Source organism: Hakea prostrata, chromosome 9, assembly GCF_041222555.1.
Source record: "Hakea prostrata isolate BN-2017 chromosome 9, UWA_Hpros_2, whole genome shotgun sequence".
Lineage (NCBI taxonomy): Eukaryota > Viridiplantae > Streptophyta > Magnoliopsida > Proteales > Proteaceae > Hakea > Hakea prostrata.
This window is the reverse complement of record NC_142608.1, coordinates 49,355,322-49,377,441: the sequence shown is the minus strand read 5'-3', so window position 1 is coordinate 49,377,441 and position 22,120 is coordinate 49,355,322. Positions and strand designations below refer to the sequence as shown.

Sequence of the window (22,120 nt, the reverse complement as noted above, 5' to 3'; positions counted from 1 at the left end):
ATATTTACTTCGTTAATGATTGGATAGTTTAAGAAGTAAAATCTAGTCATTATGAAATTATAAATGAGAATTCAGAATTACAACTTCGGACATAACTAAGCATATCCACTTAGTAAATAATGATGATGATTGAGAATATTTTAGGAAAAAAATGTAATTTTATTGAGTAAGAGTGTGTGAATGTAGTAGTATGTCAAACAGTACATGTAAGTTGTACCAAACTTTACTACCTTATATTAGTATAGTATGGTATAAAACTATAAAAATGATACCATTTTAGTTTTGATAAATGGTATCTGTTATGTATTTTCACACATTTAATTTGAACTATTTTATTTTTATCCAATTTCTTAGGTTAACGAGGGTATTAGAATCATTTAGTTGCTTGAGTCAAAATTGAAATCATAGTCTATGTGTCTCACATTTCATAAAACCAATATATTAGTTAAGAAAAAACAAAAAATTTCAAAAATACCTAAAGATAATTAACAAAAAGTACAAGACCCTAGAACTAGACCTGTAAATGGATAGCCGAAATCCGCCTCCGAATTCGCATTCGTATTAGTTTAAGGGTATCCGTATCCGAAAATTTTCTTACCGGAAAATATCCTTATCCGTCCATTAAGCAACCGGATTCGGATTCGGATAATTGCTTATCGAATCGGATAATATCCGAATAAATTTTTATCCGGATAGAGTAAAGTATTTAACATTTTTTCTTTAAAAGTAGATGATAATCGGATTTGGATACCGGTAATCGGATTCGGATAGCGGTATTCGGTAATCGGAAATTAGAAATTTATAATAAAAAATGTAAAAAAGTGACAATTATCAATCAATAATCAGATATTTTATCGAATCGGATTATTATCGGATATTCGATAAAGTTTCGGATTCGGATTCGGATGCCTTCTCTAAATTTTTTCCGGATTCGGATTCGGATAACGGATTTGCTAATCGGATTCGGATTCGGATACTAGTGTATCCGAGCCGAATCTGGTCCGTTTACAGGCCTACCTAGAACCATGCCAAATTAGTAGTGACTTTTCCCTTCCTTCAAATGTATCTTAAATTTGTACAATAAATATATTTTATTAATAAATTTTGTTTAGTAATCATTTGATAATTTTTATATTATTCTTAATTTTTGTGACTCCATAGTATTGTTCATTCCTTCATTATTTTATATTATAATAAATTATAAATAAGGGTACATTTGTCATTTGTCCAATCAATCGAATGGTTCTAACAAAAAAAACCATTATTAAATAGTCCAAAAAAAATATTATTTACGATTTGACAAAGTCTTGGGGGTGTCTATACTTTGTCGTCAATTATTTTGGATGTCTTAAATAGTCCAAAAAAATTTCAGACCACAAGTAGACTAAATAGTTTTCTTGCATTTTGAATTCCGATAGGACCCTTTGGTACTATGCATCATGTACTATTATGATTTAGAATAAACATCGTTAATAGTGAGAGATGTTTGAATATTGTGACCAAATCATGGAAGTAACTTATGATATTAGAAAGGGATAATTACTGTTGCTCTCTTATACTTTGATTTTATTACTACTTTATCCCATCTACTTTTTAAAATTATTAATCCAACTTTTAACTTTGTCTAAAATTACTAATGCCCCCTTCCGTTAAGCTTAGTTAGCTTACTGATGATTTGACATCTATATATTTTTTCAAAAACCCAAAAATAACCCTACAATTATCTCTTTACTTATTTACTCTTTTGCAAGTTATAATACGAGAAAAATGAACTTTAAATTAAAAAAAAAATTCTAAAAAGAAACTACCGAATAAAGAAAATACTTGATTTTTCTTCTCTAAAAAGAAATTGCCGAATAAAGGAAATATGTGATTAAATAAAACTTAAAATAGAAACTAAAATATTAGGAAATATCAAATGTAATTCAAAGTTGAAAATTGAAAATCTCCTAATATATGTTAATCATTGTAGAAAGTGTGTGGTCCCACTAAAGCAAAAATTTATTGTGAAAGCTAAGATTTTACAGATATAATTGACATTCAATATAGTTTATAAAAAAGAGGGTAATATCATTTTTTTAACTTCTTAATTTAAATGAAGGTCAAAATAGACATTACATATTTGATGTTAACAACTACTTAACACCGTTAGTAGTGAGGGGGCAACAGTAATTTCTTAAAGAAAGATGTTTGATTAGTAATAAAATCAGAGTACAAGGGAGCAGTAGTAATTATCCCTATTAGAAAATATAGCCAGCTCCACGATATTTTCTATATTTTCTGTGCGTGATTAATTATTTTTAAAAAGAAAAAACCAAAAGGCAGTAAACAAAACTAATTTCTCTCCAAAGATTAAAAAAATAGGAAAAATGTCTTTTATTTTTTATTTTTCTCTCTCTCATATTCTAAGACGACTCTGTGAAGCAATGGAGGATGAAAACTGACGTTATGTCTGAAGACCAGAAGAGTCGGACAAAAGGGGGTTGGAAGGGAAGAACGTGTGTGAGCCCTGAGAGACTGTCTCTGCTCTCCTCTCAACTACCTCTTCAATCGCGTCTGGTTAGTCACAGCTACTCATTGTAATCTATTCTTTTAATTTTCTGTTCTTAATTTGGAATTGGTTTTTTATTTTTTCCTGTACAAATGGATTCAAAACCGCTATCTTCCTCTAGGGTTTTTCTTTCTTTCTTTCTTTCTTTCGTGTTAATTTCATCGATTGGGCTATGTTAAAACATGCATCTTCGTGTATTTGGTGCTCGAATCGGTTCGTTGTCTTCAGTGTTTGATCGGTTAACTCTTCAAGCTCGCTGGGTCAGTCAAAACTCCCGCTTTTGATGGTTTCTGTTTGATCTGTTGTCTAGAAGATAGAGCTAGAGCTGGATTATGAGTTTCGTTCGCGAGCTTGTATTAGTTTTGGTTCTCATTTCGTTTGATTTTCCGGTCAGTTCTGTAGGAGGTTGACCGTGCGTGGAGAATTTTCCGTGTTACTCTTCTATATTCATGTTGTGGAGGTCGAGATTTTGTTGAATTTGATGTGTTCTCGATCAATTGATGTTTCACCTTATTGGATTATGGCTTCTCATGTTTCATCTTCTTAACATGTATAGTGCAGTTCTCTTAATTGTTTAATGATGTGGGATTCTATTTTCTATTCTTGCTTAATGAATCATCTATATTCAATAGGCCTTCTTTTGTTGTTCTCGACCACTTTCAGAGCAGTAATTTGTTTTCTTTTGGTTGGTATATGCAACTCTGAGACTGACTAACCGAGACTGACTAAGTGGCTACTGCAATGGCGAAGTGGTTGGATAATAAAAACATTAAGATCAGATGTTGCTTTTCTTTTTTGACCTGGATGGGATCATTTGATCTTCTCAAAATATCCTTGTACTGATTTTAAATTTGACACAGATTCTTGGTTCAGACTAGTTTTATTAGTGGAGCTAGAAATTTATTTATTTATTTTTAAATTCTTTGAGCTAAGTGAATTCATGTTTACTATATCTATATTTTCTAAAAAATATAAAGCCATCGTTATCAGTTAAGAAGATTTGCAGTGAGATGCTGTGGTAGCATCATTGAAACCGTTGTTTTCCAAGTTACCTTGAATTATGGCCTGATTATGATGGTACCATCTGTTGTGGCATCCAATGTGTCTCTTAAGTTTTTCTGTGAAAGCAATGCCTCTATTTTCTATTTCTTTCAATGGTTTTTTTGTTTCCAAGCTTCTTGGTTTGTGACACTGTACCTCTTTGCACAATAGTTACGTTCTTTAAGGGTGGGGGGGATTTAATCTGTTGAGCTTGTATTTAACAAGTAAAAGTGTTGGCTTTCTGCAGATTTTTGGGCTAAATGCAGGTTGTTCTGTTTGTGATTGTGAACTTGTGAGCTTATATACCAAGTTTGAAGTTTGAGAAGAGCAGAAGGCAGAGATCCTGAAAGACAGAAGTATATAAGTAACATTCTATGCTTTGTTTAACTCCAATTTTGCTTGTGGACTTAGATGGCCGTCTCCTCACTGGAAACAAACCGTGAAGGCCATACTGACCGATTCCCGTTGTTAATGGAGCGTCTAGATAGCCAAGGTGACAGAGAACATGTCATAGACATTGGAAGGGGTGGTCATGCATCTTCATCTGGGTCATCCCACAGTGATCCATTGCCTTCACTTGACTTGCCGCACCATGAAGGTAGATCTTCAAGTGTTACAAATGCCCCTGCTTCTCAGTCTTCCTCAAATGGGTTGAACTCTAGAAACTCCTCTTCCATTAGAAGAGGTGATGGGTATGGCCGTCGCCATAGGAGCCCGTTGAATTCTGGTTTGTGGATTTCCTTTGAGCTGGTCGTCACCGTGAGCCAGATTGTTGCATCCGTTGTTGTTTTATCTTTATCGAGAGATGAGAAACCACAAGCCCCATTATTTGAGTGGATTGTGGGTTATGCAGCCGGATGTGTTGCAACGTTGCCTCTTCTTTATTGGCGTTATCGTCATCGCAACAACCTGGGTGGTGAACAAGATTCATCACACTCACGTCAGGGGACTTCTCAAATCAGCAGCCCTTCAGAGCCAGCATCATATACTGCTATCTCAGTAAATCATTCTTCAGAAGGTGAAGATCGACATATCTCAGTTACTGCTACTCCAAATTCTAGGTACTATTTTTTTTCTTTGTTGTCATCTTCTGCAAGTTGTTGCTGTTGTTATTCTGGCATCTGTTTTGAATGTGAAGCGACTTGATGTTATCTATGTTTCTTTGAGTGATTTAATATTATTCTCTTAAATCTCCTGTGCTAAGAAGACAGAAATTAGTTTCAATTTCAAATGTTCCTTAGCTCTCTCTTTCTCTCTCTTTCTCTCTCTTTCTCTCTATTTTTGATAATAAGATTGTCAGTAAGTAGTTGTTAGTGCTCCACGTCAGGTTTAGCTCTTGAGTGTGCTCCAAGTACTTTGGCTTGAGGTGGGGCAACCAAAAGTTATGCATCTCATATGTTTGTCATCATTGCTGGTCAGCTTGCCTGCCTCATCTTACCGTTCTGGTAGTATGCTCTATGGGCATATAGAGGCATTGTCTAGGATGCTGTGTTTGAAAGTTCACTTGGAGAAAGCAATCTCCATTTTCTCCTTTATACTTGTGTACATCTGTATTAGTTTCTTGTGTTCCCAGTCCTGTCTTGGAGTGAGGGTAGTATTTGATTGAAGACCTTGATATCTGGGTCAATGGTTGGGGGTGGGCCACCCCAAACTCTAAATCCTCCAGAATAGAGACTCTAGCTCTTTTTATCTCAACCTTATCCTTTGATGTAGCTGTGGCTGTTGCTCTGCTTCTTCTCTAGCCTATTTAGATCATAGTTCGAGGTCTTGTGAGATCTCAGTCGAGATCTTGCTTTGTTGGGACCTTGAGGCTAGATACAAGGTGAAACCAAAATAGTTCAAAATCTCAGCAGAGATCTTGGTCGAGTTGAGATTTTAGTTGAGCAACACTTTTAAAAATGCCTCAACTCAATCGAGAGGAGTTGAGATATCTTGATCTCGACCTAGGTCGACACAACTTCCCCTTGGCTAGTTTTGGTGATCCCATTGGATTTTTCACTGGAAATTTGGTTGGATCTCTACCTAGGCTGCATCAACAAGGTGTTTAGCTCATGTACAACAAAGATCTATTGATCTTGAATCAAATCTTAAAGCAAGGTGAGTTTTTTTCCCTCAAACTTGCCTCATTGATTTTACTCTTGTAATCTTGTAGTGCAACTTATAAGCATACTGATGTTGTAATGTGAAATTATGAATAAGTAAACATGTTTGATGCATTATTTGACTTTAAACCTTTATTTCCATTTATCTCAAGTAATGGTAGTGTATTTCCTGTTGTATAAGTCTTTATGTTCACTACTCCAGTGTATTAGTTTCAAAGTTAGGGTTGAGTTGGAACTCATATATACACTTGTTTCTCACAAATTTAAGGCCACTACTAAGTTTAGAAGGCCTAAAATAGGTGAAATACCAGATTCCAGCCCAAACTGAGCTCTAATACCCACAGAGATGGGCCCATGTTAGTTTGAGTTGAGGTGGGATTTTTTTTACCAAATTTCAGCCGAGATCTCGTGAGATCTCAGTTTTTTGAGGGACCGAGATCCTTGTCGAGATCGAGATATCAAACCATGGTCTGGATGAACCAATTCGTTGGAACATTTGTATCAATATCTCCTGGTCCATCTTAAAGGTCTCTTTGTTCTTCAACTTGGCCTCCTTAGATTTGTATCCGTTTCCCTTCTGGCAGCCATAATCCCTTTCCTAACTTAGCTCTAGGCATCCATCACCAAACTTATCTGTCTTACCTCTTTTCCGCTTAAGTTATTCCCTGTCCCTTATATGTGTTGCCATAGCCTTCTTTATAATTTGGGACATTAGGGGAGCTTGTGAAGTTTCTGTCATCACCAGCAAGATGCCATTTGGGTTTGGTGTTCCCACCTCCCCCTCAATGATTTTCTTACATTAATTACACTCACATTTCCTGTTATTAGTCAAAGCAGGTTCACATGCAGACATGCAATGCCCCTTTGCTTTGGCCAACCATTATGCAGTTCTAGTTGATATACTATTGCAAGAAGAAGAAAAAGATAATGTGTACCCTTCAAATATGGCTACAAGCAACAAAACATTTTCTAGATTCCCCTTGAAGTATTTTTTTTACTTATTTAATTATTATTAATTGATTAATTCCCATCAATGAATTAATGTGATTTTACAAATCATAGTCAGCTGAAATTATATTTCCTATAGTTATGTTAATCTTCTTCGTTTAAACTAAAATAGAATATTCTTCCTATGTATTTTCAATTTTTGCATTGAGAAATTATTTTTGAAAAATCTGAAAAATTTAACATTAAAAAAATATTCGAAAATCATGGCTTAGATTGGACAATGGTGTTTAACATATATTAACTTGACCTATATCACATTCCGCCCCCCTTGAAAATTCTGTTTTAGGAAAATATATTTTTAAGAAAAAAAAGGTTCTAAATATAATTGAAGGATGTAGTTGATGTTAGATTTATAGAAGTTATCCGGAATTAACGTGCAACATTTAGCTTATTTTACTTTAGGAAGCTGAGTAGATATGTAGCTTATTTTGCTTGGGATTATTTGGGACCTTTTTGTTACCCACCAAAAAACAGTTTCTGGTGTTTCTTGCTTTGAGAAGCAGAAAAAGTGGCCGAAAACCGTTTCTTTTCGCATGATTTTTGCAACATAAATTGAAATTTATGAATTTTTTTGCTTTGAGAACACTTCGATGCAACAACAAAAGAAAAATTGGTGTCGGTTGGGTTAAAGTGAGACAATTTGAGAAGGGTTATCTATGGAATTTGGTGCTCTAAACATAACAGTGGCAAATTTCATATATTTTCTAATAAACCAGAAGCAAGTTTTATCAAACTCCTAGAAAAGTGTTTCTGCTTCCAGAAACGCTCAAAACTGTTACCAAACAGAAACACTTGGTGAGTTATCAAACAGATCCTTACTTTATAATTCAGTTTATTTCTTCCTTTAGATGGTTCCAGTATTGAGTAGTTTCCATTCTGTGTTGTGCTTCTTTTTATTCTAGGGCATGTAACTGTATAATTACTACTCAGTTTGGGATTTTTATAATTGAAAGGTAGTTTACTTAGTTTCTCAAAATTGCCTCCCTCTTTCTTCCCTTGTGAGTTTGTCCCTCTCCTCATTCTCTTTCTTGTCCTTTTACTTTTACCTGTTAATCTTTGCCACAACTGATCACTTCCTCTCCTATATTAGTGGTACTGATGCACCACAACCTTGGACCAACCCAAATTCATTTTGGAACCTAGATTGAGAACTGAGTCCAAATATGGAATTAGGCTTGTAGATATTTGCGATTTTGTTAGGATAAATGTGAAAAGAGATTTTTAGGATGTGGAGGAATCTGAACATCTTTAGTAAGTTCTGAATTGTTAGGAGTCAATGGTATGGTTGTTCTGTTTCTTTTGAATCTATATGCTTGTAAGTTTGTAACCAAGGTGTTGCGCATAGAATAGAAAGAAACAGAGTTGTGGTTCAAATAGTCTGAAGGCTTTGTGCCTGTTCACTCTTGTCCCCTTCCCTCTTGTGGAATTTCTTCTTTCTACCACTGCAGCTCTGTTTCTTATTGAGTTTCCTTTTTTTTACTCCATCTATGTTGTTCCTCCTCCTTCACCTTTTCTGTCTCCTACTTAGTGGCATCAGATCCCTAATCTAGGTAAATCTCTGTTTGGAATTCTTCACCCCTTCAGTCTTTCTTCCCTAGCATTTCCTCTTCTTCCTACAATCTTCCTGTTCTCATATCCCTCATACCCCTTTTTGTTCTGTTTCCTTTCTTTATTTCTTTTCTCTGTGGTTCTGACCGAAAAATACCAGCATCAACCCCCACATTCCCTTTGTTTAAAAAAAGAATTATCCTGCTGTTGCCACTTTACCCTTCCCCTCTCTTCCACACAACCCCCCCCGCACACCAAAAACAGAAAAAAAAGAAGAAGAGAGAGCACCCTGGACTGTCACGTGCCCACCTCATCCCATGATTTCCATGGCCCAAAAAGGAAAAAGGGAATCCAACATAGAAACAGAACAAAGGAAGTGAACCTGGCGAGAGAGGGCAGAGAGAGAGAGAGAGAGAGAGAGAGAGAGAGAGGATAGGAGAGAAGGTGCATGAGGAGAAGAGAAAGTGAGAATCAGAGGGGAAACAAGAGAGGGAGGGAGTTCGTCCTCTATTTTGAAGTCACAGTTTTTCAGCTGAAGTATAAGTCCTCAAATTGAATCACCTCGCTGAGTTTCGTGTCCAAGTAGAATCCCCCTTTATCTTATTGTTTTATTGTGTTATTTGATGGTATGTCTTGATTGTCTTCTCCGAATTTCCTTTCTTGCATCTTCCATGTCTATTTTCCATTAGATCCTTTTTCCATTTTTTGTCCCTCTTCTAGTTTACTTTCTTTATATTATTTTCCAATTCTATCCCTACTCCCACCTTTTACATCGTGACTGTTTTCTCTTTCACCCCACATATTTGATAATTTCAATGACTCATTTATTGTTCATATACTCCCATTAGTCCCGTATTTATCTTTCTCTTCCTGAAGTTCCCTTTCTTATTCTTATCCTATTTTTCTTCTCTTTAGTTTGCAGTCCATTAAATTACAATTCTGCTACTGCTATCATTAGCCTACTACATCATAGAGGTTGATTGTGAGGAGTGTTGGATCAATGCCTTATCAAGCTGAATTCTTTTGTTTTTTGTTTCTTTTCTTTTCTTTTTGTGTGTGTGGATGCCGGTCCAATAATGCTGATCTTTTCTTTTTATAGAATACATGGTTGAGGTTTTCATTCTCCCGTTTTTCTTCAAACTCTGGTAGAAATCATGCGGCATAGCTTTGTGCTGACCAAATCAATTTGGGAACCTAGAAATTAAGAACTGGATCCATATATGGATTTTAAGTAAATATTTGGGATTTAGTGCAAGTACATAACATAATTTTGATCTGGGTAGGAAGAAAGAGTTTTACAAGGTCAGGAATGGCGGCAAGCAAGAATCTTAATAACCAAGAAGACCGCCTGTCCTTGTTAGATGTTTAGAGTAGGTTAGAGAAGAGATTGAAGGAGCTTGCCCTGTCTGCCCGTAGGCCCCCCCTCCTTTTCTCCTTCTCCACTGAATTCGAGTAGCTATCAGCCCTTCTATCTTATACTTTTCCTCTTAGTTAAAATTTTAAGAATCTTAGTAAAGTCATTCTCTAATTGAAGTTTGTTTCTTTTATTTAGTCAGTAGTAATTTTCTAATAGCTTATGTGGTTGATATTGGCATAAACCAAAATGGTTCTCAAAAATATTAGTTCCTCGTCTTAAATGGTGTTTTGATTATTCTCTGCCATAATCTTGTATCATGGCATGAAATGTTTGTTCCTGTATTATTAATACAGTTTTGAAGTATGGGTATTACCTCTATTTCTGTAAATTGGAGCTTCAATGCTTTCCTCCATTAAGGTGTCTAAACTAAAGAAAGTTCTAAACAGGATGAATCTTGATGATAAACTGATCAAAAGATTCCTATGCTTTTCTAAAGATAGTCTTTAATTTACTCAAGGATTGTCATTCATGTGGGGAAATACTCAAGGATTGTCATTCATGTGGGGAAACTTCAAGTGTTGTGCAATTGCAATGCAGAATTTGGACACCATGTTCAGGGTGTAGGGGTGTGGTAGTCATAGGTTATCAAAATAACCCATTTGGGAGGGGCACGTGGAAAGTAGGTTTGTTAGGATTTCTTGGGGCTATATTATGTTGTAGGAGGTAATAGGAGGGGGGGAACGCATTTGGTTTTGTTGGGCAAGGTTACTTACGTGAAGGGGAAGACTCGTCGGTGGACATTTTGAAGGTAGAATTCAGATCTGTAATGGAGTTTTGTTAATGATTTCAGTACAATCGGCCATTTATATTTCTTTTCCAGACCCATTTGTGCCTTTCAAGTGTTTTTTGTTTTTGTTTTTGTTTGTGTCATTGTGTGGGTGTGTGTGAATGTGTTTTTGAGTAATCAGGGTGCTGCTAGGAGCTGGATTGGTGTTCGATCGATTGGGATTTGCAGATCTTAATGCAAATTTGACAGCTTCTTAGATTCATTGCCCTTCACTGAGACGGACTACTTGGTGTTCAGTTAGTTACCACCAAGAGACATATCTTTAGAGATTTTCACTGTTAGACATAGTCCCTTGGATCTGAATTTATTTATATTTCTCATTTCTTATCTATTTTGTAGAAAATCTGTCTTGTTTCATATTCTTTGTTCCAAATGTCGTATTTAACATCTTATGCTATTTTTTCTTGTTTTATTTAGTTAATTTATTGTTAATTTTGTATCTTTGAATGTATGCAACCTAAACTGGAACACCTTTATTTACTGATCGTATGATTTGATGTTGGAAGATGGTTTGCACCTGGTAGACTGAGTGTGCTAGTGGACCACTTCAAGATGGCCTTAGATTGCTTCTTTGCAGTGTGGTTTGTAGTTGGGAATGTGTGGATTTTTGGAGGGCATTCCTCTTCTTCAGAAGCTCCCAACTTGTACAGGTATATTGATCAAATGGCCTCTTATTCTTGATCTCTTTCTCTTGACATCTTTGTAAAAGTAGTAAACCAATTAATCCAAATCTTGGGCATTTTGCAGGTTGTGTATAGTGTTTCTTACTTTCAGCTGTATTGGGTATGCCATGCCTTTTATTCTATGTGCAACAATCTGCTGCTGCCTGCCTTGTATAATTTCCATATTAGGCTTTCGAGAGGATCTAACTCAAACAAGAGGAGCCTCTCCAGAATCTATTAATGCTCTTCCAACCTACAAATTCAAGTTGAAGAAAACAGGAAATAGCAATGACCAGGAAATCAATTCAGAAGGAGTGGGTGATGGTGGGATCTTGGCTGCTGGAACTGATAAGGAACGTGTAATTTCAGGTGAAGATGCGGTAAGTTTTCTTTCTTCTATAGTTGCGTTAGAGTTTCCTATATCTGGATCATGTAGTATATGATGAGAGTGGTTTTAACTGAATGTGCCATGGGCTTTTACCTTTACATGGCAAACCTGGCATATTTGCCTGCTGACTTTTTATACGTCTATTCAGGAAACATCTTTGAGGGGTTATGGGATCCTAATTCTTAACCTTTGGCCTCTGGTCCTTTGATTGAGTTGGTAATCGTAGTTTAACAGTATATTGGTGGGCTTAGTTTCTGCTTAACCAAATTACTTTGGACAGTCTGATCTTGTCTGTTACAACTGACAGAATATAGTTAGTTAGTTGGAGGACTGGACTACGAAGTTGGGGTGTTGATTGGGCCATGGCCCATTATCCAGATGGTGTTTCATATGAGTCACTGATGTGGTGCTGTTGATCCACTTTGTATTTTAAGTTGCAAAATGAGGTGTATTTTTTTTTTTTTTGGGGGGGGGGGGGGGGGTTAGTAGGAAGAACACTAAGACTCTGTTAGACAGGATCCTGATGCTAAAAAATACTCTCAAACTAAACTTGACCAAAAACTAACTTCCAGAATTGCACCAAGTGCCAGGAAACAATACTTAATGAACCCATGCAAAAGATGGGAATGATCAGATAAGCAGTTAAGGATCAAATTAGGTTATAGTGATCTCATGGGTGGATCTAAGGAACAGTAAAGCTCAAATTAAATGCGATGCACCCAATAAATTTGTCTGGAATTTAGGACAGACCTCAAGGTCAATGATTTATATTACAGCACTAGGGTTCCAAAAACAAACCAAAGTCTGGACTGGAAGTAATCCTGAAAACCCAAATTCTGAAATAGAGGAAACTGAGAAAAGAGAGAATCTTGAGTAACTCACAAACTGGAAACCAGAAAGCCCCAAACTGTGGATGAACAGAGGTCCTAGGTTGGGCACATGCTCCCGATGTTTCATAGCGAACTGCCATAGGTTTTTCATTTAATCGAAGATCAGCTATAGGCCAAGATTATACCAAAACAGTGCATGCACAGGAGGTATAATGTTGTGAACCCAATTTCGGTACCTAGAGCAGAGGAAATTTAAAGGGATTGGAAGTAGAATTCAGAAAATTGGGGATTGAAGAAGAAGAAGAAATGTAGAGAGAGTGTTAAGAGAATAAGAATATCATTTTTCATATTCTCCTCACCATACTTTATTTTCCTTTATAACAGAACTACTTTTCTAATCATAGGACTATTTTACCCCTAATGCTCCTAACAAGACCTATACCTTCATCCCAATAGACTCCCTTACAAAATAACCCCTCTCCTAGGTCTTACCCTTTACCCCTCTCATGATTCTTAAGTAGGATCATAACAATGCCAACCCCTTAAGAGAACCTTGTCCACAAGGTTCAGATGCAGCATTTCCCAATTCAGTGTAGAGACAACTACCGCAAGCGCCATTGATGGGTAAAGCAATCAACGCCGAAAAATTTCAGTCATGCAGGCCATAGCTTGTACATGTAGAACTCCATGAAAATTCACTGTGCTACATTCTACAGGAAAATCAGGAAGAACCTTGAATGTGTCATCAAGTTGAGTTGGCAAGGCATCCATCTCCCTTTCTTGACTATATGTCCCACCTGCACTTTTAGCAATCGAGGTAGCCATTGTTGGTGTGAACCCTACCAACTTCTTTGTAGCATCTAATGTCTTTCCTTTGTCAAGAATTCTCAAATACTTCTCCTTCAGCACAAGTGTAATCAGTATTGCACTTGTTGCAACATATGATGGAGAAACACCATCTTCCACAGGAAGTTGCACAACCTCATTTTCATTTTCATTTTCATCTCCAACAGGAGCTTGACTAACCCAACCATACTTCAATAAAACTAGAGCAATTAGAGATCCTGCTATAATTGTGAAAATGATATGGACTTTCCAAATACCCATAAGCACTCCAAGCTTCTTATTCCTATGAACAACAATCGTGCCAAATTGGTTGCTCACAAAAGGCACCATAGACACAAGGATTCGGTACCTACTTTGAGCTCCCTGCAAGGCCGACCCACCTAGAATAGGGAATTTATTACTCCAGTTAAACCACCCACTGATTCGTTCCTGCAGCATTAACCCATCCACACCCTTGCTAAGACTATAATTCCTTCCGAGCACAGTCATTATTATGTTGTGGAGTGTTCTAGAATACAGCTCAGTCTTCAAGTGAACTGCTCCCTTCAACGTCTCCATATCCTCTTGCATTCCCAACTCAATTTTACCTCGGAAAGCCTCAAGCAAAGTCTCACTCCATTCCATAGCTTCGGTGGCAACACCAATATTGTCTGATACCATAGAATGAGAGGAAGTGTTAGGGCTATACAGAGCCATGATCAGAGCTTCCTTCCCCAGTTGGTCTCTCAATCTAGATGCGAATGCAATTAGGTACCTTCCCTCCTTGGTCTTCTGATACATAAATGTGATAATGCAATAGACTCGAAGAAGTTGCAGGTCATACAGGGCCTCCTTTCTGTCAGGCGTGCCATACTCCCATACGGAGGAGACCTCACTGATGTCATCGTTGGAGTAGCAGCCTCGTCTCAACAATTGCAGAATTTCAAAAGTTGTTAAACGTATGCACTCAAGTCCACATTTGCATACCTTGCCACTCACCACGTAGTGTTCTTTTGCTTCAACTATGGTGTATTTAGCGAGCAAACTGAAGAGATGCTCCTGTTTAGCGGCTGCGAGAAGTTGTAGAGTTTGAGTTTCCTCTAACCTCCTTGCCATGAATGGGGTTGATACATGAAGACCAACAAGCGCTTCGCTGTACTTGTGAAGGGAAGCGTAGGCAGCAGAAGGGTGGGAAATAAGAACATGGTTGGTAGGGCTAAGTGCTAACCACTGCAAACATTGGCGGTTTCTGCTGGAAAGCTAGCACCTCTTCCACCAAGGTCGGAGCCCGCCGGCAATCGGCGAAACCATATTGAATGTAGACGATCACTGGTCGATTTCCTCCCACCTCCATCATGCTTGTGAATCTCGGTCCCATAGGTATTGATTTTGGGGAAGAAGAGAAAGGAACAATGATGTTCCATAACTGCCCCTGCCTTGTATTCCTTGCAGATGGGTTGGACCTATTTTTAATTTTCAAAGTTGTATCAGAGTGGCCTACTACAGGCCCTTGCCTTGCCTTTTTCTTCAACCCATAACCCGTGTAAATCACTTGAAGTTTTCTTACTTCAATTGGGCTTAAAGAGGCCCACTTCAGTTGGGCTAATTGCAACATTTGGCCCAAGGCAACAGCTAACTGAACCACCCATTTGTCTTGATCCCCCGGTCTATACAAAGTCACTTGCTGGACCGCTTCTTCTCCGTTGCTAAACAGCCATGCAAATTTTTCCCTAATCTTTTCATCTCTCACCATCGCCGCCGTCTTGAGAATGGTCGTCAAGCGAGATGTTGTTGAGGGCGCTTTCACTCGCCAACGTAACCTCTTCCAATGGCGCCATCGCGAGCCCTTCCTTTTTGCGATTCTCACCTTCAGCCATGGAGGTATTGCCGGAGGGAGTGACGCCCATCCTTCGATCTTTCTGTACCGATGTTGTTTCTTCCATTCTCCATTGCTTTTGGCGTCTTCGCTTCCCTCTATGCAACTCCGCACCAATGCTTCACCACCATTTTGTCGGTTTGTGACTCCTTCACTTAAGTTCCTCAACTGGCCTTCGTAGTCGCAAATTCTTGTATCAACCTTGGGAATGTTCAACCCCACACTTGAATCTGTGTCCTTCTCATTAGGCAGTGATTCGACTTGAGGTTCCTTCAGCGCTTCCCTACAACTCACTGATTTAGGCTTTGCTTCTTCCTCCGCAGTCACCATTATAATGCCCCTTCTCCCACTTGGGTTGTCGATTAGTGGGATACTTTGGGAAGTGGCCTGCAATTGCATCGTGTCATTGCCTCAAAGGACCTCGACTTCTGACTTGCTAAATCGAGCTTCCAATGCTTCTATAAAATTTGACCAGTATGTGAACGGAGCTTCCAAGATTCATTTGCGGAAGCCACTGCATAGCAGCCCCATGAGCTATGTGATTCTTCTGTAGAAGCCATTGCAGAGCATCTCTGTCCATATGAACCGAGGAGATCAAGAGACGCTGTTCTTCGTTGGCACCAAAATAGTCGAAGAAACATCTGGCCTTGACAATCCAGTCGATGGGATTTTCACTGGCAAAGCGAGGAAAATGCAGCGGTCATGGCCGCTCAGGTGTTGCTGCCATGTCGGATCCGGCAGGTCGGACCATTGTTGTGAACCCAATTTCGGTACCTAGAGCAGAGGAAATTTAAAGGGATTGGAAGTAGAATTCAGAAGGATTGAAGAAGAAGAAGAAATGTAGAGAGAGTGTTAAGAGAATAGGAATATCATTTTTCATATTCTCCTCACCATACTTTATTTTCCTTTATAACAGAACTACTTTTCTAATCATAGGACTATTTTACCCCTAATGCTCCTAACAAGACCTATACCTTCATCCCAATAGACTCCCTGACAAAATAACCCCTCTCCTAGGTCTTACCCTTAACCCCTCTCATGATTCTTAAGTAGGATCATAACATATAAACTCAGAATTCTGATTACCCATTATCAGGAATATTTTGAGTCATTGAAGGACAATGTTTGTTGCTGAAATCAGGTACCAGACCTTGCCAATAAGTACTTGATATTGCTGTTGGCAGTAGAACATAAAAAGAAGAAGAAGACCTATCTCAGGCTTAGGGTTTCCTACTTCCACTGTCTCAGACAGATTCTTAGGCTAAAGAGCACCTAATAACTTCAACTGATTCAATCATATCGAGCTCTGCAGCCTTACATTTGTTATATAGACTGAAAAACCTTTCTGTCTCAGTAAGGACAGATTCTTAAGGTAAATAATGTGTAGTAACTTAAATTCATTCAGTCCTATTTGGCTCTGCAGCCTTACATTTCTTGTACAGATCATAGTTATCAAGGCCAGGGGGGCGGGGGGAGGAAGAGAGAGCGCGGGGGGAAAACAGAAGAGGCCCAACAAGAACAAGCCCAGGGAAGAGGCAGGGGAACAAAGGCAGGAAAGACGAAACGGACCCGGCAAGCCGGACGCCCGCAAAACAGAACCCAACCATCTCCACCCGAGAAGGGCAAGGAGATGTGGAGGGGCCACCGCCAAGAACCCCCAAGGGCATCGGAGCCCTTCTGGATCTCACCTCAGCCATGGAGGTATTGCCGGAGGGAGTGACGCCATCCGATCTTCGTACCGATGTTGTTTCTTCCATTCTCCATGCTTGGCGGCCTCTAGCAACTCGCACCAAGCTTCACCACCATGTTTGGTTGTGACTCTCACAAGTTCCTCAACGGCCTTCGAGTACAAATTTGTATCAACCGGGAATGTTCAACCCCACACTTGAATCGGTCCTTCTCACTGAACTCATTAGGCAGTGATTCGACTTGAGGTTCCTTCAGCGCTTCCCTACAACTCACTGATTTAGGCTTTGCTTCTTCCTCCGCAGTCACCATTATAATGCCCCTTCTCCCACTTGGGTTGTCGATTAGTGGGATACTTTGGGAAGTGGCCTGCAATTGCATCGTGTCATTGCCTCGAAGGACCTCGACTTCTGACTTGCTAAATCGATCTTCCAATGCTTCTATAAAATTTGACCAGGTTGTGAACGGAGCTCCGAGATTCATTTGCGGAAGCCACTGCAGAGCAGCCCCATGAGCTATGTGATTCTTCTGTAGAAGCCATTGCAGAGCATCTCCATCCATATGAACCGAGGAGATCAAGAGACGCTGTTCTTCGTTGGCACCAAAATAGTCGAAGAAACATCTGGCCTTGACAATCCAGTCGATGGGATTTTCACCGGCAAAACGAGGAAAATTCAGCGGTGGTGGCCGCTCAGGTGTTGCTGCCATGTCGGATCCGGCAGGTCGGACCATTGTTGTGAACCCAATTTCGGTACCTAGAGCAGAGGAAATTTAAAGGGATTGGAAGTAGAATTCAGAAAATTGGGGATTGAAGAAGAAGAAGAAATGTAGAGAGAGTTTTAAGAGAATAGGAATATCATTTTTCATATTCTCCTCACCATACTTTGTTTTCCTTTATAATAGAACTACTTTTCTAATCATAGGACTATTTTACCCCTAATGCTCCTAACAAGACTTATACCTTCATCCCAATAGACTCCCTTACAAAATAACCCCTCTCCTAGGTCTTACCCTTAACCCCTCTCATGATTCTTAAGTAGGATCATAACATATAAACTCAGAATTCTGATTACCCATTATCAGGAATATTTTGAGTCATTGAAGGACAATGTTCGTTGCTGAAATCAGGTACCAGACCTTGCCAATAAGTACTTGATATTGCTGTTGGCAGTAGAACATAAAAAGAAGAAGACCTATCTCAGGCTTAGGGTTTCCTACTTCCACTGTCTCAGACAGATTCTTAGGCTAAAGAGCACCTAATAACTTCAACTGATTCAATCATATCGAGCTCTGCAGCCTTACATTTGTTATATAGACTGAAAAACCTTTCTGTCTCAGTAAGGACAGATTCTTAAGGTAAATAATGTGTAGTAACTTAAATTCATTCAGTCCTATTTGGCTCTGCAGCCTTACATTTCTTGTACAGATCATAGTTATCAAGGTTCCTAGGCGACCAAGGCTTTTGGGGGCCCTTCCTAAGCAGCTTGGCGATTAGGCTACCATAAGTTGTTGCCTGGCAAACAAAGCGCTTCTATGTACATTTCTTTAAATACGACTGTTTTATAGGGCACAAATAGCATATACTAAAAATTACACAATTCTACTTATAAGCTATACAGATATTAAAGAGTCGTAATTGCATGACTATCATAAATCATAACTAATTAAAAAGAAAACCAAATGTAAGTTCATCTAATCATAATTCAATAGCAACTTAGCATAATGACATATGACTATGATTTATATAAATATGAAAATAAAATTGGTAAGGACGCTTATCTTCTTTATGCCAAACTAGTAATGATTTTGATAGTGTCTATGCAATGAAGCCGTGCCCCCCCCCCCCCATGCGGATGCGCGGGCGCGGGGTAACCTGATTTCTAATAAGCCCTGGTTGATTTGGTGTCGTTTACGATTAGGGTTTCATTTTTATTTTCCACCCTTTGATCTTAAAATAATCCCATGCTTCTTGTTACATGGTAACAAAGTGTACACCATCTAACATGTGGTGTTATGGAAATAAATTTTCATTATTTACAGAAATCCAGAAAAATGAAATTTAAGTTAAAAGGAAAAAAAAAAAAAAAAAAAAAAAAATTGACTGCTCAGCCCATAGATATGGCGTACAGGGCAGATAAAGCATGGATCTCTTTGCATGTACAAGAGGCAGACCATCACTTTGGTGCCCTTTAAATGCCAGGCCTTTGATAACTTTGAATTATAGACTGAAAAACCCCAATGTCTCAGACAGATTCTTGACACTAAACAGCCCTTAATTAGTTAAATTCATTTAATCAGATGTAGTTCTGCAGCCTTGCATTTCTTTTACATATTGAAAGAAAAATTCTACTAGAGGAAAGAAAAGGGAAAAAAGAAAAAAAGAAAAAGAGATAAGCTCTGAATTAAAGGTTGAAACTAAAAACCATGAGTGTTACAATGTTGCTGGTGTGGAACACAACTAGTTAAGAATTCCTACTTGAGAGCAGAAATGACTTCTTTTCTTTTTGGTTTGGCTAATGAGGGTATCAAGGCCTTCGGCTTGACTATTTCCTCATGTCCCATTGATCCCCAGCATCAGAGGACTGGGTCAGTCAAGGATTCAAATGGAAAGCCAATCAAGTCCAAGGTGAGTGCCCCGGGCAGGTAAGAGGAGTCGGAACAGAAGCCACCTGTCAATTTAGTCTCATGTGCATGCCAACTAGGGATGAAGATAAGTTAGACCTAAGCCTAATCCTGTAGGCCTACATTGGATTCATATTTTAGGTCCATTGAACTTGTCCATTACAAAGAAAACACATTGAATCAAAGGCCCAATGCGTAGATAGCCCATCCCAAGGATTATTTCTACTAAAATAGGCCAAATAGGTGACTTACCTGCATCAGGGTGTGCTGATTGTCATATGGTCATACCCCAAAATCAATCACTGTCTTGGATCTCAGTTAGATAGGTTGTTTTGTGGTGCAATTTCTTCTTCCTTAACTTTTTCCCTTTCTTCTAGGATGGAAAAGCATAGGGTTGCTTTACCCTAACCATTACAATTTTGTAGCAAATGTCTGTGGATGTGGGTCTTCAACTTCTTAGAAGGTCTTCCTTTTCAGTAATTGGTTTGGACTGAATGATTCATCATTTAAAAGTTTCAAGGAATCCCCCGTTGCATTTTCTTGTTGGAACCATTTATCATGATTTTCCCACTCTGGTTCCATTCCTCTGTGTCCAAGAAGTTATAGTCAAGCAGATCCATGTAAGAAGAGGCCTAGTTTGAACTGTCCCATGAGTGTCACTGATCTGCTGGCACAATCTGTTCCACTCTGGTTTAATGTTCCTCATTGCCTACTGGCTTACTTGAGCAGATCCTCTGTAAGCTAAGGCCTAGTTGAGCTGTCTCAGGATTATTACTGATCTGTCAGCACAATCTATCTTTTACTTTTGGCCATTAACTTGTCTTGAGCTTGACATGTGCACTTACATTCTCTGTTTTTGTGTTGGTGAAGGGTTTTAGTGGCATCTTAAAGACAGGTTGGATCTTTTTTTCTCGATTAGCAATGCATTATTGTAGAATAATCCCAGACCAGTTAAATTTCAAACTAAAGAGTTGTATCGAAGTCATGAATCACGGATCGAGACTATAAACCAGAATATTGAGAGTTCTTATTTTGAATTCAGAACGTTTGAATAGCTTGGTTTACTGGCATATTCTAATTGAAGAATAGGATTACAATTTGATAGAGTTCTGATTACAACATACAGAAGTCTACTGTTATTAAGAAAAGTAGAAGCAGAGCTAGAATTGCAATATCAATTGGAGTACTTTGGATCTTGGATCTTGGATCTGGGAACAGAACTTCAGAGAGTTGAATAACAGAATCTATCATCCCATTTTATAGCTATCTTACCACTGTAACTATAAGATCTTGGAATTAATCAGGATGTGAAGATGGATTGCAACCCAATGTGTAGAACTAGGAGAAATTTTCCTGTAATCTTGAACTGAGAGTTGGATAGAAGAGGTACCAGGTTAGGAATCCCACCTGAGGCCCAGTTGCAGTCCATGATGAATGTACTGATTCAACAAAAGATAACTTCAGAGCAGCAGAATGCCAGTTTATTAGTTTGTTTCTAACTGGGACTCAAAATGGGGCTCCTAACAATGAATTTAAATTGATGCAGGTTTGCTGCATTTGCTTGGCAAAATTTGTTGACAACGAAGAGCTGAGGGAACTACAATGTTCCCATTTCTTTCACATGGAGTGTGTGGATAAGTGGCTGAAGATTAATGCGTTGTGTCCCCTTTGCAAGTGCGAAGTGGGTGAGAACAGTGGGGCCTCACCATCAGCCGCTAACTCCAATCGGCGCCAGGTTGAGAGAAGAGTAGGCAATGAGTCATCTGGTGTGCACGCACATGGAAGCAACCACCCAAGTTAAGAAATGACATTTTACCTGTGTTTTTACATTAAGGTGTTTTATGTATACACGTAGGTTTACTCTGAGTTCATCCAGTGCTATTCTATCTTCTTCCTTTCAATCTGTTAATTTGAGAGAACGGATGTAGGATTGTTTTGTGTATCATGTTCAATGAAATCAATGAATGTATTCTACAGCCTCTGCAACTGGGTTCACACTCATCATTCTCTCTTGAAATTTCCAGTAGGAACTGGACTCTTGAATTTGCTGAACAATGCATTTTTGGAAGGAGTAATTTCATTTACTCTCACATTTCTTGTATTTCCATATTTCATTTGTCATTTCCCCCTTTTTCATATTTGATCTCCCCCACTGTGATCTTTTCCCTAACCGAGCAATCCCCCCTTCTCTTTTCTCTTTGTTTTTCCACTTACTTTTTCAGGCTGGATATGTTGTTCCTTGCTTCGCTTTCTGGAGCATTCAAATAAAAGAAAAGATACTGTCAGTTTAGTTCACTGAAAAAAATAAGGACTGGATTGCTCTCCAACTACTTCTATTCTTATAGAGGGCAGGGAAAAATGTCAACCTTAACAATACACAAAATCGCCTTTCAGAGGTGGCATCCACCCCTACGGTATTGGGCTCCTCCCAAGAAATCTCCCAATGAATTATAAGATTCAACCAGGTGTAATATTATAATCCCAGGATTAAGGTAAATCGAATGAGTACCCTTAAATTAGAATATTACATGAACTCTATAACTTAGTAGGGACTAATTGGGAAAGCCCCTCCAAGGAGAGGATTCAAACTCCCCCTTCTAGTGTGCGGTTCGAAGGAATCAGAATGGACAAGGGGTTGGAGAGAAGTCGGATCTAAACAGGGCCTAAGAACCAATCACTATTTTACGAAATGTAACCTTCTCTCCAAACATAACTATCCAAGACATAATATTATGTAGTTCAACAATCTGCTCCCTGTTTCAGTCCTTAATCATACA

At 38.6% G+C, this 22,120-nt stretch overlaps 1 protein-coding gene across 1 annotated transcript; it reads left to right on the top strand.

The window, feature by feature from the left end:
- The first annotated feature begins 2,410 nt into the window (after positions 1-2,410).
- Positions 2,411-21,835, top strand: LOC149005417 (E3 ubiquitin-protein ligase At1g63170-like). The gene is made up of 5 exons (XM_089167856.1): positions 2,411-2,559; positions 3,840-4,653; positions 10,961-11,104; positions 11,202-11,496; positions 20,890-21,835. The coding sequence occupies exons 2-5, from the start codon at positions 4,004-4,006 to the stop codon at positions 21,142-21,144; spliced, it is 1,344 nt and encodes a 447-aa protein (XP_089023982.1). The 5' UTR covers positions 2,411-2,559; positions 3,840-4,003; the 3' UTR covers positions 21,145-21,835.
- The last annotated feature ends 285 nt before the right edge of the window (positions 21,836-22,120 follow it).

Excerpts from the sequence above, each read along its gene's own strand:
- LOC149005417 (XM_089167856.1), top strand. The coding sequence starts at position 4,004 with ATGGCCGTCTCCTCACTGGAAACAAACCGTGAAGGCCATACTGACCGA. Across the intron at positions 4,654-10,960 it reads ACTGCTACTCCAAATTCTAG|ATGGTTTGCACCTGGTAGAC; the intron begins GTACTATTTTTT and ends TGATGTTGGAAG. Across the intron at positions 11,105-11,201 it reads GAAGCTCCCAACTTGTACAG|GTTGTGTATAGTGTTTCTTA; the intron begins GTATATTGATCA and ends GGCATTTTGCAG.